This window comes from Panthera leo, chromosome E2 (genome assembly GCF_018350215.1).
Source record: "Panthera leo isolate Ple1 chromosome E2, P.leo_Ple1_pat1.1, whole genome shotgun sequence".
Lineage (NCBI taxonomy): Eukaryota > Metazoa > Chordata > Mammalia > Carnivora > Felidae > Panthera > Panthera leo.
Window position 1 is genome coordinate 14,134,987 of NC_056693.1, and position 19,416 is coordinate 14,154,402.

The 19,416-nt window shown below is 55.6% G+C and overlaps 1 protein-coding gene across 1 annotated transcript in view; it reads right to left on the reverse strand.

Annotated features, from left to right (window-relative positions):
* Window positions 1-89: 89 nt before the first annotated feature.
* SPTBN4 (spectrin beta, non-erythrocytic 4) overlaps window positions 90-19,416 on the reverse strand; it is a 74,545-nt gene continuing 55,218 nt past the window's right edge. Inside the window, exons 20-35 of the mRNA XM_042919618.1 lie at window positions 18,097-18,321; window positions 17,007-17,096; window positions 14,144-14,422; window positions 13,921-14,051; window positions 12,818-13,022; window positions 12,119-12,499; window positions 10,742-10,986; window positions 7,685-7,823; window positions 7,507-7,591; window positions 6,933-7,129; window positions 5,821-6,440; window positions 4,741-4,810; window positions 3,838-4,130; window positions 2,502-2,675; window positions 2,310-2,352; window positions 90-1,119 (exon numbers count right to left, since the gene is read on the reverse strand). Coding sequence (XP_042775552.1) covers window positions 961-1,119; window positions 2,310-2,352; window positions 2,502-2,675; window positions 3,838-4,130; window positions 4,741-4,810; window positions 5,821-6,440; window positions 6,933-7,129; window positions 7,507-7,591; window positions 7,685-7,823; window positions 10,742-10,986; window positions 12,119-12,499; window positions 12,818-13,022; window positions 13,921-14,051; window positions 14,144-14,422; window positions 17,007-17,096; window positions 18,097-18,321 — 3,336 coding nt within the window. The 3' untranslated portion in view covers window positions 90-960. The remainder of the gene's footprint in view (window positions 1,120-2,309; window positions 2,353-2,501; window positions 2,676-3,837; window positions 4,131-4,740; window positions 4,811-5,820; window positions 6,441-6,932; window positions 7,130-7,506; window positions 7,592-7,684; window positions 7,824-10,741; window positions 10,987-12,118; window positions 12,500-12,817; window positions 13,023-13,920; window positions 14,052-14,143; window positions 14,423-17,006; window positions 17,097-18,096; window positions 18,322-19,416) is intronic.

The window sequence follows — 19,416 nt, forward strand, 5'->3', positions numbered from 1 at the left end:
CCACCCTCCATTCCCCTCCCCCCGCACCCCCTCTCAGGCGCAGCCCATGAAACGCGAACAAACCAGCATAGACCGTCAAAGCCAAAGTATTTATTATAGGTACATACAGTGTGCGCCTGCCACACCGCCCCACACCCCTGGGCCCCAGCGGCTCCTCCAGGTGGCTATGGGGGCTGCCCACAACCCGGTTCCCCCACTCCCTAGGGAGGTGCTTCTGCCAGAAGCATGCAGGGGGGAGGGCTTCCCCTCGCCCCTCCCCTCACGTAGCGGCATTTACAGCTGGAGGGGGGAGGAGAGAGGAAGACAGTTTTGAGCTTTGACGCCCCTCCCATTAAAAGCCTTCGCGGATGCGGGGCGGGGGAGGAGGAGGTCGACGTTTTGCAAAAATAAACTAAGTCAGGAATTAACCGCATGGCTCTGAGACGGCGGAGTGCAGGGGCTAAGGCCCCTTCACTCCTCCTTCCCAGACAGAGATCAAGGCAGCATTGGAAGTGAGGTAAAGGCGGGGAGGAGACGTCCCCTCCCCACCCCCTAGCACCCTGGATGGTCCAGGGGACCTCACCAGCGGCCCCATGCCCATCCCTAGGGCGGAGAGGGGGGCAGGAATTATCGCCCCTACCACCCCAGCTTCTTGGGGCAGGATCTGGGGATCGGGGCAGGGGGCTTGGCTCAACTGGCCCCTTACCCGCCCCTCCCAACTCAGTTATTGCATAAAAATAATGGAGCCCCAGCACCTGGGGTGGGGTGGCGAGCAGGAAGGGGCCGAGATATGGCTATAGGGGCAGCAATCCCCCCACCACTTCCTGGAGTGCAGAAGTCCCCTCCTTTCCAGTGCCCATCTTGGCGCGTCCGCAGTGTTGGTGGAACTAGGGGCTCCCGCCCCTGCGGAAGAGAAAGTGTCTTTGTGCCCACAGTGCGGAGAGAAGGGGCGGGGATGGGTCAGGCCCAGGGGGTGGGAAGTCACTTCCGGCGCCCGCTGGCCCTGCGCTCCCCTGCCTCCCGCTTGGGGTTGCCCTCATCCGTGGAGGACGTGGTAGGTAGTGTCTGCCCCCAGCGGGCGATCTCGGCGTGTTCTCCCACTGAAGCGGCCACAGCCTCCAGCCAGCCGTTCATCTCCTCCTGGGGGAGAGAGACAGGGCACAGAGTCCGGATTTGGAAGAAGGCAGACTGAGTAATAGATGAGCCTGGAATCGGACTGCCCTCTGAACTTCCGTTTTCCAGTCTATTAAATGGGGGTGATAACAATAATGCAAACCGTCGCATAGCACTTCAAGACGTGCCAGGCTCTGTTGTAAGTGCTTCTGTGGATTAATTCACTTAATCCTATGCAATAGGATTATATCTAACACCCACTATAGAGATAAACAACAACACAAACAATGATAACATCAGCGACATTTATAGAGCACTGACCTTTACCAGGCCATGTAAGTACTCTGTATGTATCAACTTAGTTCTCATAAGAACCCTAGAATGGAAAACTGTTTTCATCTCCATGTTAAAAGTAAATTGGCAGGGAGAGAATACAGGCCTACCCCAGAGCCTCTGGTAAGAATGAATGAGATGATGAGCATTATTATTTTCAACATCTCTTTAAACCACCTCCATGCCTGCTCCTCCCCTGACCTCTCCCCTTAGCCTCAGTCCCATGGTTCACTCTCTTCCACCCCCTCCTCCCCTCCCCACAGGCCGGCTGGGGGCCAGCCTTGTGCCCTCACATGTGGGTGCCTGTCCTGGTTGCCTCCTGGGCTCCACACCTCCTCTGTCCCTCTCCCCAGTCTACCCTGCACATTGTTGCCAAAGGATCTTTCTTAGACATCACTGTAACCTCTACCCCCCAATCTTGCTCAGACTCTGCCATGGCTTCCCAATGCCCTTAGGACAAACTCCAACCCCCTCCAAATGGCCCACAACCCCTGGGAACCTTTCTGGGATCCTTCCTCCTTGAACCCTCCACCAGCTCAGTTAATGCTTTGTATTTCTGCACCTCTGGTTCTTCTCTGCCTGCATCATCCCATTTTTTCACTAACTCCCATCTTTTATCTTTCCAGTGGTGCTTCAGGGGCCAAGGCAAGGAGGTTGGACTTTGTCCTGGGGCTTCCAGGCAGCCCTCCAGGTCCCTGCCTCCCCTCCCCCCCTCCTTAGGTTAGGAACTTCCTCTGGGCTCTCACTGTCAATAGGCTTTCCCATCATAGCCTGGTGACTCTGGCTTGTGTTTCTGGCTCACAGTTGCATCACTCTGGGCCAGAAACCAGCCAGCCAGGTTGCTCCTGAGGTCCAGAGAGGGGAGAGAAAGGACCAGATCTCACCTCATCTTTAGCCTGGAGCAAAAACTCGCTGCCATCCTGGGTCCTGTAGGAAGGGGACACAGAACTTGGGGAATCTGGGGCAGGGGCCCGGCCCACCCATCCACCAACTATCCTCCAGGGAAGCAGGGTATTGCTGGGGGGGAAGGGGAGTCGGGCCTTGGATCCCTCCCCCTTGCCCATTGGGGGGCTCACTGGAGCTTGAAGACGTGCTTCTTTTTCTTGTAGTCACTAGCCACCTCGCTGGTGGCCTTGTGCAGGCTGAGCAGTGGCTCCCCGCCGTGTGTGCCCCCAGACGCCGGACCCTTGGCGTCCTTGTAGAAGCCCAGCTCCCCCTTGCTGAGAACGCAGTACAGGCTCACCCAAGACCTGGGGTGACGATATGGGGCTCAAGGCAGAGTCACAGCACTCTGCCTGGGAACTCTTCATTAATACCTTTCATGGCTGAAAACACCTGAGCCTTCCTTCTTCTTGGGCCTTTGCCTTAGCCGGGCCATGTGTCTGGGGTGCTCTTCCTTATGGATGTTCCTGAGCTAAGGGGAGACTCTAAGACTCTCAGTTCCAAGCCTTATGCTGACCCCTGCTGGGCCTGCCCTTCCATTTCCCCTCCCATACTGAATTTCCTGAAGGCAAGACTTAAGCTGTCTTCTCCATAAGCCTTTGCTTGGGCGTGTTCCTTGCCTACTCCTTCACCCACCATGGAATCCCCTGAAAGGAGATCTCTGCGTCTTGTGTCTTGTATGAGAAATGCCTATCTCCTATTCGGCCAAAGCCTCAAAGGAGAAGGAAGTCTCTTGAGTGAAATACACAGAAGGTGCCCCTTTATTCCCACCTTGGCCTCACTACCGGGAAAAAAGACTGCCTCAAGGCAAAACCTCAACCTGTTTTGCTCTTTTCACATCTTGGGTCTAGGCCTCACTCTGCTCACTGGCCACCTCTCCCCAGATTCTGCCTCACAGTTGGACAAAAAAAGGGTTGGACAAACATGAGCTGAACTCCAAAAGTAAGTCGCTATTTAGACATCTGCATGTGCCCCCTACCTCAGACCTCAGAGCTTGGGCTCTGTCCCTTTTCAGACCTCTCCAGCCACCCCGGCAACAATTTGAAACTTCGAGGATGGACCCACCCCATTCATTGAGAGGTTGGATGACCTCTCCAAGCTTCACCTTACAAACCATTGGAACCCTGTAGGCTAGACCCCAAATCCAATTTGCCATTAGCTCTATAGTTAGCTCCTGAGTTGGTTGCTATGAGTTTGGGTGGCAATTTATTTACATTTGGAATATTTTCTTCCTTTACGGTCCAGCTCCCCACCTAAGCTCCACCCCCTTGGCCACCGAACTAAACCCTAAGTCCCGTTCCTCCAATTCAAAGATTCGAGTCCTTGGAGCCCCGCCCCTCTTCAGGCCCCGCCTACCCCCGCCACCCGTAGGACTCCAGGAAGTTTAGTACCACCCCCAGGCCCATCTATTCATTTATTGGACACTCTGAGCTTGGGACCCGCCTTCCAAAACCCCGCCCACACGCTCACCGGTTGGACGACTTGCGGTTAGCGTCGAGCTCGCGCTTGCGCAGCAGGAAGCCCTCGTGCTGCACTGTGTGAGTGGGCGGTGGCGGAGGCGCGGGGGCGGAGCCGCCCTGGGCCGGGGCGGAGCGCGAGCGCCGGCTTCCCCCGCCCTCACCACCCTCTCTGGGCCGCGGCCGCCGTCGCGGCTTGGGCCGGTCCCGTGCCCGCGGCCGGTCCGGCCGAGGTGTCCGCTCGGGCGGCTCAAGCCCGTTGGGCAGGCGGCCTGGGGGAAGCTCACGAGGCTGAGGCAGCGACGGCTGTGTGGAGGGAGGGGGAAGAGGGGTGCTGTCCATAGGGGGGGTGTTGGAGCCATCTGCCTGGGGGACTCACGAGTCTGGGGGATCCCATCTGTCTTGGAGGCGAGTATGGGAGGGCCTCAGGGCTGGAGACCCAACTTTTAGGGGCCCCATCGGTGTCGGGAGTGAGACTGTCAGGACTCCTGGGTTTGTAATCGCTCTCGATCTTAGGGAGGAAAGCGCTAGCTCTTTGGAGGTGGGTGTGCAGGCACGTTGATGTCCCGGCTGTCTGTAGGGGGAATCTGGGACTTCTGTGTGTGTGTGGCTGTCTGTGAGGATATGTGAACCCCCCACCGGGTTAGAGAAAGTCTAGGGCAGATGTGGGAAGAGTGTGGAGTCTGTGTGTAGAGGGGAGTAGGAGTCTCCTTAGGTTGGTGGCCTTATCTTTCTTAAGGAGAGATTTTCAGTTTGTGGGAGGCATCTGGGGGCCCTTTCCATCACCCCCTGAGAATCTCTGCAGGGTTCAGATGGGGAGGGAGAGGCGGGAAGCAGGGCTAGGCATTGGTGTTTCTGACTCCTGCTGGGAGGAGAGGGTTCCCCATACCCCCACCCATCCTGAGGCTCAACTTACCCCAACAGGGAGCCCTGGGCCTGCTTCTTTCTCCTGCAGCTGCTCCACAATGTCAGCCAGGGTGGCCTTCCTGGGAGGGGGAAGCCGAAAGACCCAATGGAACTGGGGACACCCTCTCCCAGGGACCAGCTTGGTTTTGGCTGGAGGAGCCTCCACCTCTTAGCCTGAGATGCCAGGCCCCTGTTCACTTCTTCAGCTACCTTTCTCAGATGCTTGCCTCGTACACCATAGGTACTTGGAATATGTCTGCTGGAGGACAGAACCTCTCCTTTGAGTTTTAGCCAGAGAAAAATCCAAACTGGTGCCTTCAAGCCTTTGTACATTATGCTGCCTTTTTTCCCCACCCACCCCCTGAGATCCCAAGCCCCTCGGACTTCTTTGGTCATTTTGGGTCATCACTATCCATTGTTTCCCCCGCTGGACTGGGATCTCCACCCAAACAGGGCTGAGGCTGGTGTGGCCACTGCTCTAGCACATACCACATACAGAATGGGGACTCAGCAAACGTTCATGATATGCAAAATTAAAAAGGAGTCAAGAAGTCATTGTCTCCAAAACATATTTGACCAATGGTCTCTTAGTGGGGATACAGCTGATAAGATCAATCTGCCCATCATGCTCTGGTTAACACTGGACTCTGAAAGGCCTGTGTTCCAGTCCTGCTTCATCCAAACTGATCGACTTGCCCTCTCTGAGCCTCAGTTGCCCCATCCATAAAATGGAGATGACAGTAGCCCCCAGTTTAAATGGTGGAGAAAGCCTGTGATGAAGGGTTAGAAGATGGTTTCACCATTAGCCCAGTAGAGAAACTGAGGTGCAGGGAGGACAAAATCCCTGCCTGGACCACCTAGGCAGGGGCCAGAACTCAGTAGCTAAGTCCTTTCCTCCAACAGAACTGCCACTGTGGGACCATGGGCACCTCTCCTCGTCTCCTTCAGCCTGTTTGCACCTCTGCAAAATGGGTACCAGGGCAGTAAGCAGTTCTGAGCCCCAGCAGCCCCCCCCCCCCACGGGCCCGCGTGGCTCCAGGAGCTCTCCGTGTCCCCGCTCCCTCATTCCCTGGGCACCTGAGGGCCTCACCCCTTGGCCAGCTCTCCTCTGGTAGGCATCTCCTGTTCGCTGGACTCCTGTCTCTCCAACCGCCGCTCGCGCCGCTCGCGCCGCCGCTCCATCTGCTCATAGCGGCCCAGGGTGAGGCTGTGTGCCGCCTCGTGGTCCGCGGATTCCTGCCGCTCTGGCCGTCGCCTCCGCGCAGCCTCCTCGGGTTGATCGGCCGATTCCTGACGCTCCGGTCGCCGCCTCCTGGGCAGCTCCTCGGCGCGATCAGCTGACTCCTGGCGCTCTGGGCGCGGCCGGACCTGCTCCGCCGCCGCGAGGGCCCCGGGGGTCTCCGCCGCATCCTCGGGTGCGGCCGGCGGGGCTGGAGTCTCCACCCTCCCCGGGATCTCCGGCAGCCGGTCGATGCGCGGCTGGAGGCGCTCGGGCTTGAGCTCCTGGCGCACGTACCCCACCCGGGTCCGCACCTCTGCGGACAGTGTGTCCGAGGCCCGACGAGCCAGGGGCTCCAAGCCCCTCTCGTAGCCCCCTGGCCTCAGTAGGGGCGCTGCCTTGGCCGCCAGTTCCGTGGGGTCTCCAAAGAACTTGCGCCCCAGCAGGGGCGTCGGGGGCTGCTTGCTCTGTTCCGCCTTGAGTTTCTCTATCTGGGAAGGGAGGGGCCAGGGTCAGGTAAAGGGGCGTGGGGAGGGGGGCGGTCTGGGAAGACGCCTCTGGGTTGCCTCCCACACCATGCAGTTTAATAGTTTCTATTACTGACAAGGCAAGGTTGTGCAGGCCTGCGTCCATGTTTTCTCCCTGCCAGGAACTTAATTCCTTTCTTCCTTGGCAAACATCTAGGGCATTGAAACAAGGGTCTTTCCTCATTCTTCAAGTCTCACTCAGATAGGCCTCCCCCTACGCCAGGACAAGTGCTCCGGGCTCCCACAGCACCTTGTGTTTCCCCCATCCCAGCCCTGGGCTGTCACTGTCTGGTGACAGGTCTGTCCCCTTCCTCTCCCCCACTGGACTGGGAGCCCAGTGAGGGTCTGCCTCAGCCCTCACTCAACTCAGCACTGAGTACCAAGTTCCAGTCCCGGTATGTCTGTCTCATATAGATGGATGGGGATGGGGGGGTGGGCAGGATCTCGGGTGCTGACCGTGGTCAGGCGCCGCAGAGAGCTGAACCTTTCTTCCCAGGCTGCAGCCGCTTTGCGGAAGGCCTCGTGTCGCCGGATAAGCTGTTCCACCTCATCCACGCTGCTGCCCAGCTCCCGGCTCTGCAGGAGCGGCTCTTGGGCTGTCAGCCAGGCATCGGCCACCACTGCCTCCTGGGCAAATTGGTGCACTTCCAGCACTGAGGGGAGACATTGGGGGTGAGGGTGAAGGGTGCACCTGTGGGCCCTTCAAGGGCACTGGCTGTTTTCTCTGGCCCTCCACCCCGCCCCCTCCACATCTTCCCGCTTCCTGTATCCCAGCCCTGACCATTCTGGGCTCTGCAGGAATGAGAGGGGCTGGGGGTATTTCTGAGGGCACCAGCTTCTCCCCTAGGTGTCCACCACCAGAGATTCAATGGCAAGACAGTCCTCTTGTCCACCGCCGCCCTCCAGGCCATCATGTTTGCTGCTGGGCACCCATGAGTGGTGTACAAAGCATGCTGGGTCACCCTCTGGGCCTTTCCAAACATGCAAATCCCTGTGCCCTTGAACCCCATGCATCTGGGCCCCCACTCACTCTGCTGCAGCCATTCCCAATGGCGGTCCCACTTCTCTGACACCTCCTCCTTCCTGGTTCCCAACTTGTCCAGCTGTGCCTGGATCTGGGAGTGGTAGGTGGGTAGGAGAGGCGTCAAGGGAGGTTCCTGCCCCAACGGGCACAGATGGCAGAGGGGCACCCCCGCGCCCCTTCCCACCTCGTCAGCCATGGCACTCTTGTTGAGCAGCAGAGAGCGCCCCAGCTCCTGGCAGGCTGTCAGCTCAGGCACCCGTGCCTCCAGCTCAGTCTTCAGGCCCTGGTGGTAGTTCATGAGCACCTCCACTGACGACACGTCCCTACAGTGGTCGGGGGCGGGAATCTGAGCCTCAGATAGCCTCTCCAGGCCCCCATGGCAGATGCCAGTCCCGGATGAACCCAGATCCCTGAGCCAGCTGTTTGGTAGCATCTCAGGACACCCACCTTGTCAGGCCAGGTGCTGAGGGGCCAAGCTCTTCACTGACTCAGTGACTCCAACTTTTTCCAAGGTGCTCAAATGGCACATTCTGGTGATTCTAACCTCAGGCGTCAAGATCTAATTGTTCTAACTTTTTAAAGCTAAGCTTCTGAAGGCTCCACTGGCCAATGATCTGAACTTTCCAAGTCTGGGCTATCCAAACGGCAGGCAGCCGCTAGACCTGGGTAGCAAGTGAGCCCTTGAAATGTGGCTGGTCTGAATTGAGATGTGTTGAAGTATAAAGTACACATCCTATTCTGAAGACTGTAAAATAGCCCAATGATTTTATTTATTAAAAAAAATATTTTGGGGGCGCCTGGGCAACTCAATTTTGGTTAAGCGCCTGACTTTGGCTCAGATCATGATCTCACAATTTGTGAGTTCAAGTCCTACATTGGGCTCTGTGCTGACAGCTCAGAGCCTGGAGCCTGCTTCGGATTCTGTATCTCCCTCTCTCTGCCTCTCCGCTGCTTACACTCTCTCTCTCTCTCAAATATAAATAAACATTAAGATATATTCTTAATTTTTTTTAAATAAGCTCTACCTCCCAACATGGGGCTTGAACTCATGATCCTGAGATCAAGAGTCGCATGCTCTACCGACTGAGCCAGCCAGGTGCTCCTCAATAATTTTAATACTGACTACATGTTGAAATGATATATATTTGGGTTAGTAAAATGAATCACTGAAATTAATTTTCACTTGCCTCTTTGTACTTTTTTATTGAGTTAAAAAAATTTTTTTAAAGTAATCTCCACACCCAACCTGGGGCTCAGACTTACAACCTTGAGATCAAGGGTTGTGTGCTCTACTGCCTGAGACAGCCAGACACCCCTGTACTTTTCTGATGTGTTTACAAGAAAAGCTTAAATTATATATGTGGCTCACATCTGTGGCTTGCATTATGTATCTACTGGACAGTGCTGTTCTCAGCTATCCTATGCCGAAACAAATCCCAAACTTCTGAAGGTTCCCCCAGTCAGCAAGCATAGCTTTGTAAGACTTAATACAGCCCAACTTATTTCTGAAGATCCTGAATTATGATTCCTGCCTAAGACTTAGTACGTCTGGAATGATCTATTTCCCAAAAGTGCCCTCCTCTGAAGTTCTCCATCTCAGTAAATTCACCCATTCATCCATGGACTCCTCTTTTTCTCTCAGCCCCTGAAGCTAATTCATCAGTCAGACCGGACATCTATAACTTTAAAACACACACTGTGAAATGCTGTGACACCTCTGAGATTTTGTATTAAAAGAACTCAGCAAGGGGTGGAGGGGGAGTCGGGGAGCACACAGATGAAACAAGGTGGGCCAAATGTTGATGGGTGTTCATTCTCTGCGTGGGGGTTCACTGTACTCTTATCACGACTTCTGTGTACATTTGAAATTTTTCCTAATAAACATTTTTTTTAATTCCTAAAATGAATAACTTCTCCCCATCTCTACAACCATCACACTGAACCAAGCCCCCATCATCTCTCACCTGGATTATAGCAGCAGCCTCCTGGCTGGTGCACCTGTTTCTACCCCTGTTCTCTGTACTCCTTTTCCCACAAGGCATCTGGAGTAATCTTTCTCAAATGCACCTCATATCACATCACTCCCCTGCAGTGAAGTCTCCCACGGCTCCCAACTCAGGGAAAAAGGCAAACTCCTCACCATGCCCTATTGCCCCTCCCAGCTCATTTCCTACCACTCTCTACTCTCCCCCACCCCCACTCACTCCATCCAACCGTAATGATTGTCTAGCTCCTCCTCAAAATACAACCTACCTCGGGGTCTTTGCACTTGCTGATCCTTCCACCTGGAAAACTCTTCCCCCCCCCAAAAAAAAACCTTTACCCAACTCACCATCACTTCCCCAAAACTTTACCCAACTCACCATCACTTCCCCCAAACTTTACGCAACTCACCATCACTTCCTTTAGGCCTCCATTCAAACATCACATCCTCAGAGAGGCCTTGCCAGCTAGCACCTCATCCCCTTACCTTGCTTTGTCTTCCGAGCGCTTATTACTACCTGAAATAATATTAGGTGCTTTTTAATTTATTTGTTGCCTGCCTCTATGCTCAGAATGTAAGCAGCATCAGGGAAGCAGCTTGGTCTTGCTAACCATCCACGCACAGTAGGCATTCAAGAAATATTTGCTGAGTAAATGAACGTAGGCAAGGCCTCACAGTCAGAGTCACCACTCTCCAAATCCCTGTCTTCCTGGACACGCTGCTGAACTACATTTCCCAGCCTCCCCCGCAGACAGGTTGGGGCTCCTGGGCTGACAGATGGGAGTGCAGGTTTAGTCCCTGAAACCTCCCATGCGATCTTTCTCTCCTCTTCAGCGACTGCAACTTCTGGGGCCAAGTGATGGAAAGCCCTTGGGTCCCCATCACCGCAGGATGGGTTTCTGTTGGCCGCTCACTTTGAAGCATCAGGTCAGCAATAAATCAGTGCCCTCCACCCACTAGGTTAAGCCACAAATGCAGTCCCACACCTTGCTTTCCCTATCCTGGCTGCAGCCCACTCCGTGACGTGACACAGGGAGGGCAGCAGTGGGCAACTGGGAAGGCCAGAAGGAAAGAGGATGCCCTGAGCTGCCAAGGCCAGGCCTGACAAGGGGTCATAGCACACATGAAGCATTTCGTCCAGTGCCTGGCAGTTGGGTATTGAGATTTCTTCAGGGAAGGGGACTGCTGATGGGCTGCGGCGGGGAGGGGGGTGGTGCCCAGAGGCAGGTAGGGAGCCCGAGGTGGGATGAGGGGCACCTGGGCTTGTCAGCTGCCCCAATCTGGCCGGCGATGCCGTCCATCCAGGAGAGCAGGTCACGGGCCTGGCTGTGGAATCGCAGCGCGTCGGCCGTGGAGCTGACGTGCAGGCGGGCGTCTTCACAGGCTGCCAGCAGCTCCTTCCAGCCCTGCAGCACCTCCTGCTCCCGGCTGGCGATGGCCTCTGCGTGCTCACCCGCGTACACCGTCCGCAGCTGGGCTGCCCCCTCCTGCAGCTGCCGTACCTGCGGGGCATGCCAGGTCCAGCGCCGGCCCTCCTCGGGAGCCAGGCCCCGCCCCCCGGATCCGGGCCCCGCCCCGCCTCGGCTGGCCAGGTGTAATGAGCCGCCACCCTTGTGATCCCACAACTGGCTCTCCCCCTTATCCGCTGCCTGATTTCTGTTTGGGTTGCCCACTTTCTGATTGCTTTTTAGACCCACACCATGTTTCACTCACGTCTGCTGCCTGTTTGTCATTGACTCACCTGCGTTCTGACTGCTTTTGGACCTATGACCAGGTTTCTTTCAGTCTGCTGCCTGATTTCTTTTGGTCTGAGAGCCCTACTTCCACTGGGTCTGCCGCTACCTCAGTACAGACCGATCTGATTTCCTTCAGGAAACCTCTTTCCACCCTGATGTTGAGTAGACATACTGTCCATTTTTTTCTTCACTCAGTTTTTTGTTTTTTTTCAGACTCACTACCTACCGCCCAAGTTCCTTCAGAATGCTTATTCAGTTACTATTAGGTCTCCTACTCAATTTCTATCGGCTCTGCCATGTGAGTTCTACCAGACCGGCCACTCACTCCCTATTGGTTCAGCCGCCTGACTTCTTTTGGAGTGACCACCATATTTCTATCAGATCCACTGCCTAATCACTATCAGTCTCTCTGCTTGATTTCTAACAGTCTGACAGTCTAACAGCTCCACTGTCATTTCCATGAAACCCACTCCCATCAAAGTTCTTGCAGGAAAATCATAGGATACCATCCGAGACCTATCAAATTTCTATCTGCCCCAGAGCCAAATTTCTCTTAACCCTCTGAAATTTCCTTTAGGCTCTCCATGTGGATTTGGAAAAGATTCCCTTCACAGTTTCTAGGAGAACCCCTGCCATTGGAGAAACTGTCTGAAATCTATCAGACATTCTGTACCACCTTTCCCCCCACACTGCCTGAGTTCTACGCACCAAGCAATCAGGCGGTTTTCTGCCTGCCCCATCATCTGGCTTCTCCCTGTTCTGTGGTCTGTTTTCATCTGTTCTACTGTCTAACATCGATCTGTTCTACAGCCTGACTTTCGCCTGCTCTGCGGCCCAACATGCCTTGGCCACGCTGTCCAGGCCCTCCCACCTCCCCTCTTGGCCACCGGCGCCCCACCTGGGACACGAGGAGCTGCAGGTCATGCTCAAAGGCCCGCAGGGTCCGCTGCATGGAGCTGGCGCTGGGTCTCGGCTCAGGTGGGGCGGTCAGACGGGGCAGTCGCCTCCGCTTCTCCTCGATCTGACCCTGAAGCTCTCGGGCATCGCTGAAGAACTTATGCAGCTCCCGAGAGGCGGCCAGCAGCTGAGCCCTTGTGCCCATAAGCTCCAGCAGCTCGGCCCAGGCCTCGTTCAGCCCGTCCTTCCACTCAGCCATGGTGGCCGCCGCCGTGTGGCCGCACTCAATCAACTCGTCCACCATCTGGTTCACGGCCGCCAGCCGCTCCCGCCCTGCCGTGCCCGTCTCACTGGCGAACTCGGAGAATTTCTCCTGCAGCACCTGCCACCAGGAACACAGCATGGGCCAAGGCCCTGTACACACGAGCCCCCCTCCAGCCCACAGAGCACTTGCTCTGTAGCAATAACAGCAGCAAGAAAAATAATCCGATGACAGTAACCGACACCATCTTGGGCACCGTGTGTGCTGGGTATTGTCCTAAGCGCCTTCCATTCTGGTAAATTCTTGGGGCCCACAAAGGAGCCAAGAGGTGGGTGCTATGATCATCCTCGGATTCGGGCTGGGGAAGCTGAGGCCCAGAGAACCTCAGGAGCATACGCGGTAGCCGCGGGTATCAATGTCATGACTGGTGGTGCTCACCGTGACGTGCTCAAAGTCCTGGCCAAGCTCAGGGGAGCCGGCCACCACCTCCTTCTCGGCGATCCAGTGCTCGAGCTCGTCCACCTGGCGGCTGAGCTGGTACAGCCAGTACTGCTGCTCTAGGCTCACCCTGCGCTCTTCGCCCAGCTCCTTGAGCGCCACGTACAGGCGGTCCACCTGAGACTGCCGACGGCTGATCTGCTCGCTGACGGGGGACACGGAGGGGCGGGGATGGAGCCCCCCGAGACTTCAGGACAGAGCTGTGACCCCCTGCCGCCCCCCCCCCCTCTCCGGGCAGGGCTGTGTTTCCTCTGAACCTTCGGCCACAGTAGCACCTGCTCGGACTCCTTCGCGGGGGCTTCTGTTTTCTGCAAGACTCGGATTCAGTGAACCCAATACTTGCATCTATCTCAGCGCTCAGGGGAAACCGCTTCCCTAAGCTTGACAAGCTCACTGCCCCTCCCCTCTCCCCCCCCATCTTTTCTGTGGTCCCACCCCCTGCCCCTCCAGTGACCTGGGCGGGGCTCCCGACTCCCTACTTGGGTCCCCAGCCAAGGCACCTCACCTCCAGTCCGTCTCCTGGCTCAGGAGGACAGAGGTCTAACCCTGGGCCCCCTCTCAGGTCCCAACCCTCGTCCAGGCCTCCCAGAGATGGCCCCTACTCCTGACCTTAGGGAGGCCATACGCCTGGCCACCCAGGAGGTCTCAGGCTACACCCAGTCACAGCACTCCAGGGTTTTCTGTCCTTCTGGACACTTCCCAGACACTGGGTGGAAAGAAGGCCCTTCCCTGTCTTGAGCTCTTCCTTCTCTCCTCAGTCTGAGGCATCACCTCGCATCCCTACACTCAAATTCCAGTACCCCTGGCCCCACCCTCTCAACCATCCCTGGGCACCGCCCCTCCATCCGGGGCCCCAACCACGTGCTGAAATCCGAGGGCTCCAGCTCGGGGCAGTGAGGGCCCCTCCCACCCCAATGTCCAATTTGGGACCGTGTCCCAATTTCCACCAGCGAAGCTTCAGATCCTGCTGGGCCATTCCTTAAGAACTGGCTCCGCCCCCGCCTGACCCCAATCCCCCCCCCCCCCCGCCCCCGTCCGCCCACCTGTCCGGGTGCCCCATCTCCAATAGCGCCCGGCACTGGCGCGACAGCTGCGCGATGCTTTCCTCGTAGTTCTCCACGCCCTGCTCCAGCTGCAGGTGCTTCTTGAGCAGCTGCAGGGTGCTCTGTTCGTCCTGGGGGCACACGGCGCCCGCGATGAGGCGGCAGCGGCCGGCCCCGGGCTCCAGAGCCCCCAGGTCCCCCGCACCCCCCAGCCCGGGCGCACCTTGCCCTTGTCCTCACTCATCATGAGCAGCTCCTGCTCGCCCAGCCACGCCTCCACCTCCGCCACGTCGAAGTAGTACTGCTCCACCTGGAAGGCGGCGTCCAGCACCTGCTGCCGCCGCTCCGCCGCCTCCCGCAGGCCGGCCCAGGCGCCCTGCAGCTGCTCCTGACCTCGGCGCACGGCCTCCGCCTCCGGGCTACGCAGCGAGGCCAGCGTGCCCGCGCGCTCCAGCACCTCCTCCAGCCGCGGCCCGTGCGCCTGGATCTCCCGTCGCAGGCCCTGGGGGCGGGAGGTGGGGGTGTGGGTGGAGAGGGGCTTTCCGAGGCCCGGCAGGACCGCGTGCGCACAGCCCACGGAGGGCATCAGGACCCCCCCCCCCCGCCCCCCGCCCCGCAGATAGCCCTCCACCTCGCGCCAGGTACCACGGAAGCAGTTTGCTGTAACTCGCTCACTCACACCCCCATGTTGCAGGTGGGAAAACAAGCAATTAGTAAGGGGGTGACAGGACTTGAGCACAGGACGCTGGCCCCAGAGACTGTGCTCTCAACCAAGCCGCCTGGTGGTGTCAGATACCCTCTAATGGTTGAAACAGGCTGTGAATCAGGTTGCTTAGGGGCAGTGGCTGTCTAACTCACGGGCAGTGAAGTGTGCAAATCTTTTTACACGTGGGTACACCGTGTACCCAGGGCAGGATGTGGAACACTTCCATCACCCTCCAACGTTCCCCCTTAAGCAGCTCTGCACTTGCCGTGTGCCTTCCTTGGCTTCTGTGCCTCAGTTTCCTCAAGTTGCAAACGGAGATAATACTTGCGGACACTGAGCGCCTGCTGCCTGGCTGTCAGGCACTTTGCCAAGCAAGGGCTCTGCACGATGTAGCAGCTCATCTGGTCCTCATGGCAGCCCCAGGCGTCTGACTTCATTCTATCTCACTTTACAGATGGGGAAGCTGAGGCACGGCGGGGTGGGGGTGGGGGGCGGGTGGTGTTGAGGAACTCGCCAACTGCACATGGCTGGTGGTGGCCCTAACATCCACCTTGTGGGGTTGTTACTATGGCGCACTCAGAACTGTACCTGGTATGCAGTAGGTGCTCAATCAGTACCAATTGCTATCACTGGTCCAACAGCTCCTGAGTGTCCAGCACTCTTGTGCACACACAGCTGAGCTCCCCCAGCGTTAAGCACGAAGTGCACTTGACTGCTTGCCTCAACCGTGAAAAGGACAGGCCAGTTCTGCTTGTCCTCAACACTGTCAATGGCCAAGAGTGTGTTCATCGAAACAGAGACACGAAAGCTGGGGCGCCTGGGTGGCTCAGTTGGCTAAGCGTCCAACTTTTTTTTTTTTAGAGAGTTTATATATATATATATATATATATATATATATATATATATATATTAACGTTTATTTATTTTTGAGACAGAGAGAGACAGAGCATGAATGGGGGAGGGTCAGAGAGAGGGAGACACAGAATCTGAAACAGGCTCCAGGCTCTGAGCTGTCAGCACAGAGCCCGACGCGGGGCTTGAACTCACGGACCGCGAGATCATGACCTGAGCTGAAGTCGGCTGCTTAACCGACTGAGCCACCCAGGCGCCCCAAGTGTCCAACTCTTGATGTCAGCTCGGGCCGTCATCTTGTGGTTGTGGGATTGAGCCCAGAGTCAGGCTCCATGCTAAGCGGAACCTGCTTGGGATTGTCTCTCCCCTCCCTTCTCCCTGCCCCTCCCCTGCTCATGAGCTCGCTCTCTCTCTCTCTCTCAAAATAAATAAACTTAAAAAAAAGAAGAAGAACGAAATCTAAAAAAACCCTCCATCTGTGCAGCGTGGTCACAAACTTTTGAGAATAATTTGTAAACCCACCTCCCCTCCATCTCTCAGTGCCCATTCTCCCAACTCATATTCTTTGGTAAAGGGGGTAATGAGAATAGCTGGTAGGGTTACTGTGGGGATTAAATTCAACAACGAACATACCCCCCTAGGATGGCACTTGGCACACAGTAAGTCTTTTAATCCATGTGTAATTATTATCGGTAGTCGTAGTATTCCTCTTTTATGTGTCTTACACTAGGCTTTGACTGAGTTGCTTTGACTGAAGAGTCCTTCGGCTAAGTGATTTGAAAATTTAGATGTGGAACTAAGGCCCGGAGAAGTGAACAGAGATCCAGAGAGATCTTTGGGGCTCAAAAGCACCCCCACCTTGATCAGCTGGGGAGTCAGCGCTCTCCCACTGATTATCTCGTCCTTTCTCCCTGTGGGTGGTTTGAGTTCTCATCTACTGTTGTTTTTCTTTGTCCTTGCCCAACAGCCATGCTTCTCACTGTTACTCATGGGACCCTGGCTTTCCTTTGAGGAACCCCCTTGCCTCAATCTCAGCCCAGGTGATTAACGCTGACTCCACCTGCAGGTTCCAAGAGTGGGCCCTGAGTCCAGACCAGGCCAACAGAGCAGACAAATCCCTGGCCACCATGATTAGTTCGGGGATGGGTATGGGACTCAAGCTCGGCCAGGGAGAGTTTATCCCTGGGACTATTGCTGAAAATATTGAGAGAGAGAAATCCTCTTCAGTTTTACTGGTGGGATGTACACTTGAATCTGCTGGAGGTCTTTCACTACCAGGGGAGAAGAGCTGGCCCTGAGAACAAAGCTACCACAGAAACATACACCCACACACCCACACTCACACCGCGTTGAGAGATTCGTGACATCACGGAAGTACCTGGATGCATCTATACCTGCTGTCCATCACAGTCTTCCCCATCACAAGAGCCAGCAAATTTCCTTTTTGGGGCCTTAACCACTTGGACCCACTGTTTTCTCTCATATCCAGATGTGTCCTAACCCACACCCTCACCCTGGCTCTGCTCACCTGGTTCTTTTTGATGTACTGTTGGACAGCCTGCAAACCACTGCCTCGCTCGGTCTGCATGGCCAGTGGCAGTCGCTCCTGGACCCATGCCTGGGGAGGATGCAGGGAGCAGGTCAAGGGGAGAATGCACCCAAGGACCCCTGCATCCCAATTCAACTGGAAGCCACCGGCACAGTATCTAAGGCCCTTCCTCACCAAAGAGTCTTGGTCACATCTTTGGCCCCTTCTCTTGACATGCTCTGCTTTGCTCTCTGCATGCACTCAAGCCAGGTTCGTGCTTACCTCTGTCCTCTCCACAGGCACGTCTTGCTTCCTGGAATTCCCTTCCTGCTCCCTCAGTGGGCTCACTGGGACTCTTTCTTCCTGTCTCCACTCAGACATCCCCTCCTCTAGGAAACCCTCCCTGACTCTGGACCTTGGCCAGCTGCCTCCTAACTTTCTCATAACAGCCCTAATCACCCTGGATTGTCATGTCTGGAGAGAGCTCTGTCTCCCCTCCCTGCACACCCCCCCCCCCCCCCCCCCCCCGCCTTGGACTCTTGAGCCCTCTATGGGCAGGAATGGGGTCCATCTTGGTCACCCCCGTTGCATTATCATCCAAGCCCAGAGCTGGGCCCATAACGATCAAGTGAATGAGCAAATGCGTGAGTAAATGAACGAATGAGCAAATGAGGAAGTGACTAAGTGCGAAAATGAATGAATGAGGGGCGAGCGAATAAATGGATGGTAATAAATCAGCGAGGGAAGGAATAAAGGATGAGTCAGTGAACAACTAAATGGCTTCATGAATAAATCAAGGAATGAGAGTAAGTGAGCGTGGAAAAGGTGAATGAATAAATGCGTGGATAAGTGAACGAGTGAATGAGTAAGGGAAGGATTGAGTGACTGGGTCTAGCGCGGTGTCAGTCGGTAGGTCTCCCAGTCAGCTCCGCCCTTGAACTCGCCAAGGTCCCACGGCCTCGCCCCCACTCCCAACCTCCACTCCCCCGCTGGCTCGCCGGCTCGCCTGTGGCCTCCTAACCCGCCCCATCCGCGCAACCCTCACCTCCCGGTTACCCCGGTCCCGCCCCGTCCCCGCGCCGGTCCTCACCAGCTCGTCGTCGAGGTCGTGCGCCACCTGGTGCAGCTCCTTGGAGGCGAGCAGCAGGCGGCGGCGCTCCTGCAAGGGCTCGAGCAGGCGCACCAGGCGCTCGCCCACCGCGTTCTGCCGCTCGCCCACCAGCTCCTTGCTGGCCGGCTCCAGGGGCAGCGCCGCGGTCTGCGCCTGCAACTCTCCCACCTCGCGGTACCACTCCTCCACCTGCGACTCCATCGACTGTGGGGACAGGGGCAGAGACAACGGGCTCCACCCTCCCTCCCCATCCTGCTGCGGCTCTCCAGGACCTTCATGGTGACGGCCAAACCCGTCACCACGAGGCACCATTTCACTGGGCCCTTGCCCTGCAGAAGCCCTACCCTCCTCGCCGATGCTGCCACACATTAAACAAGTTCCTGCCTCAGGGCCTTTGCCTTTGCTATTCCCCCTACCAGGCATGCTCTGCCTTGTCAATCAGATTTCAGTTCAAACATTATTTTCTCAAAGAGGCTTACCTGCCCCCCTGGACTAAAGCGGCCCACTAATTCGTTAATTGTCAGAACAACCCTTCAAATTTCCACCCTACTTTACAGAGGTGGAAACTGAGGCCCAGAGAAGTTAGGTAACTTGTCCAAAAGAGCCAACCTTTCCAAACGTCATAAATACAACATTATAGTGATTTAAATGGCTGGTATGCCATAGGGGTAGACAGAAAGTGCAAAAGCAGACCCAAATACACTGGAGAATTCATACATTTTATAGATGCCATTTCAAATCTCCAAAGAAAAGATGGATTATTCAATGAGTGGTCATGGGCCAACTGGCTAACCAGTTTAGCTGGATCCCTTCCTTGCTCTTTGTGCTGAAAACAATTCCAGATGGATTAAAGACTTAAATGGAATAAGTAAATCCACAAGGCAGAGAAGAAAACCTGGGCAAATGCTTTTATAATCTTAGGATGGAGAAAATCTTTCCAAGCAAAAAAAAAAAAAAAAAAAAAAAAAAAAAATCATAAAGGGAAAGATTTATAAATTTGGCCACATAAAATACTTTTGCATCAACCAAAATTTCTAAATGTAGTTGGAAGGCAAGTGACCACCTGAAAAAAATATTTAACACATATTAGAACAAGGAGCTAGTTTCTTTGACAGTCAAAGAATTCCCCTTCTCCCTGCTTCCTTTGTCTCCACTTACCACCATCAGATAATTCTGTCTTTATTTGAGGGTTTTTGTTTTTGTTTTTGTTTTTATCGGTCTCCTGCTTCTAGAATGGGAGCTTCATGAGGGCAGGATTTGTGTCAATTGGCCTGTGTATTCCTGAGCACCTAGAACAGT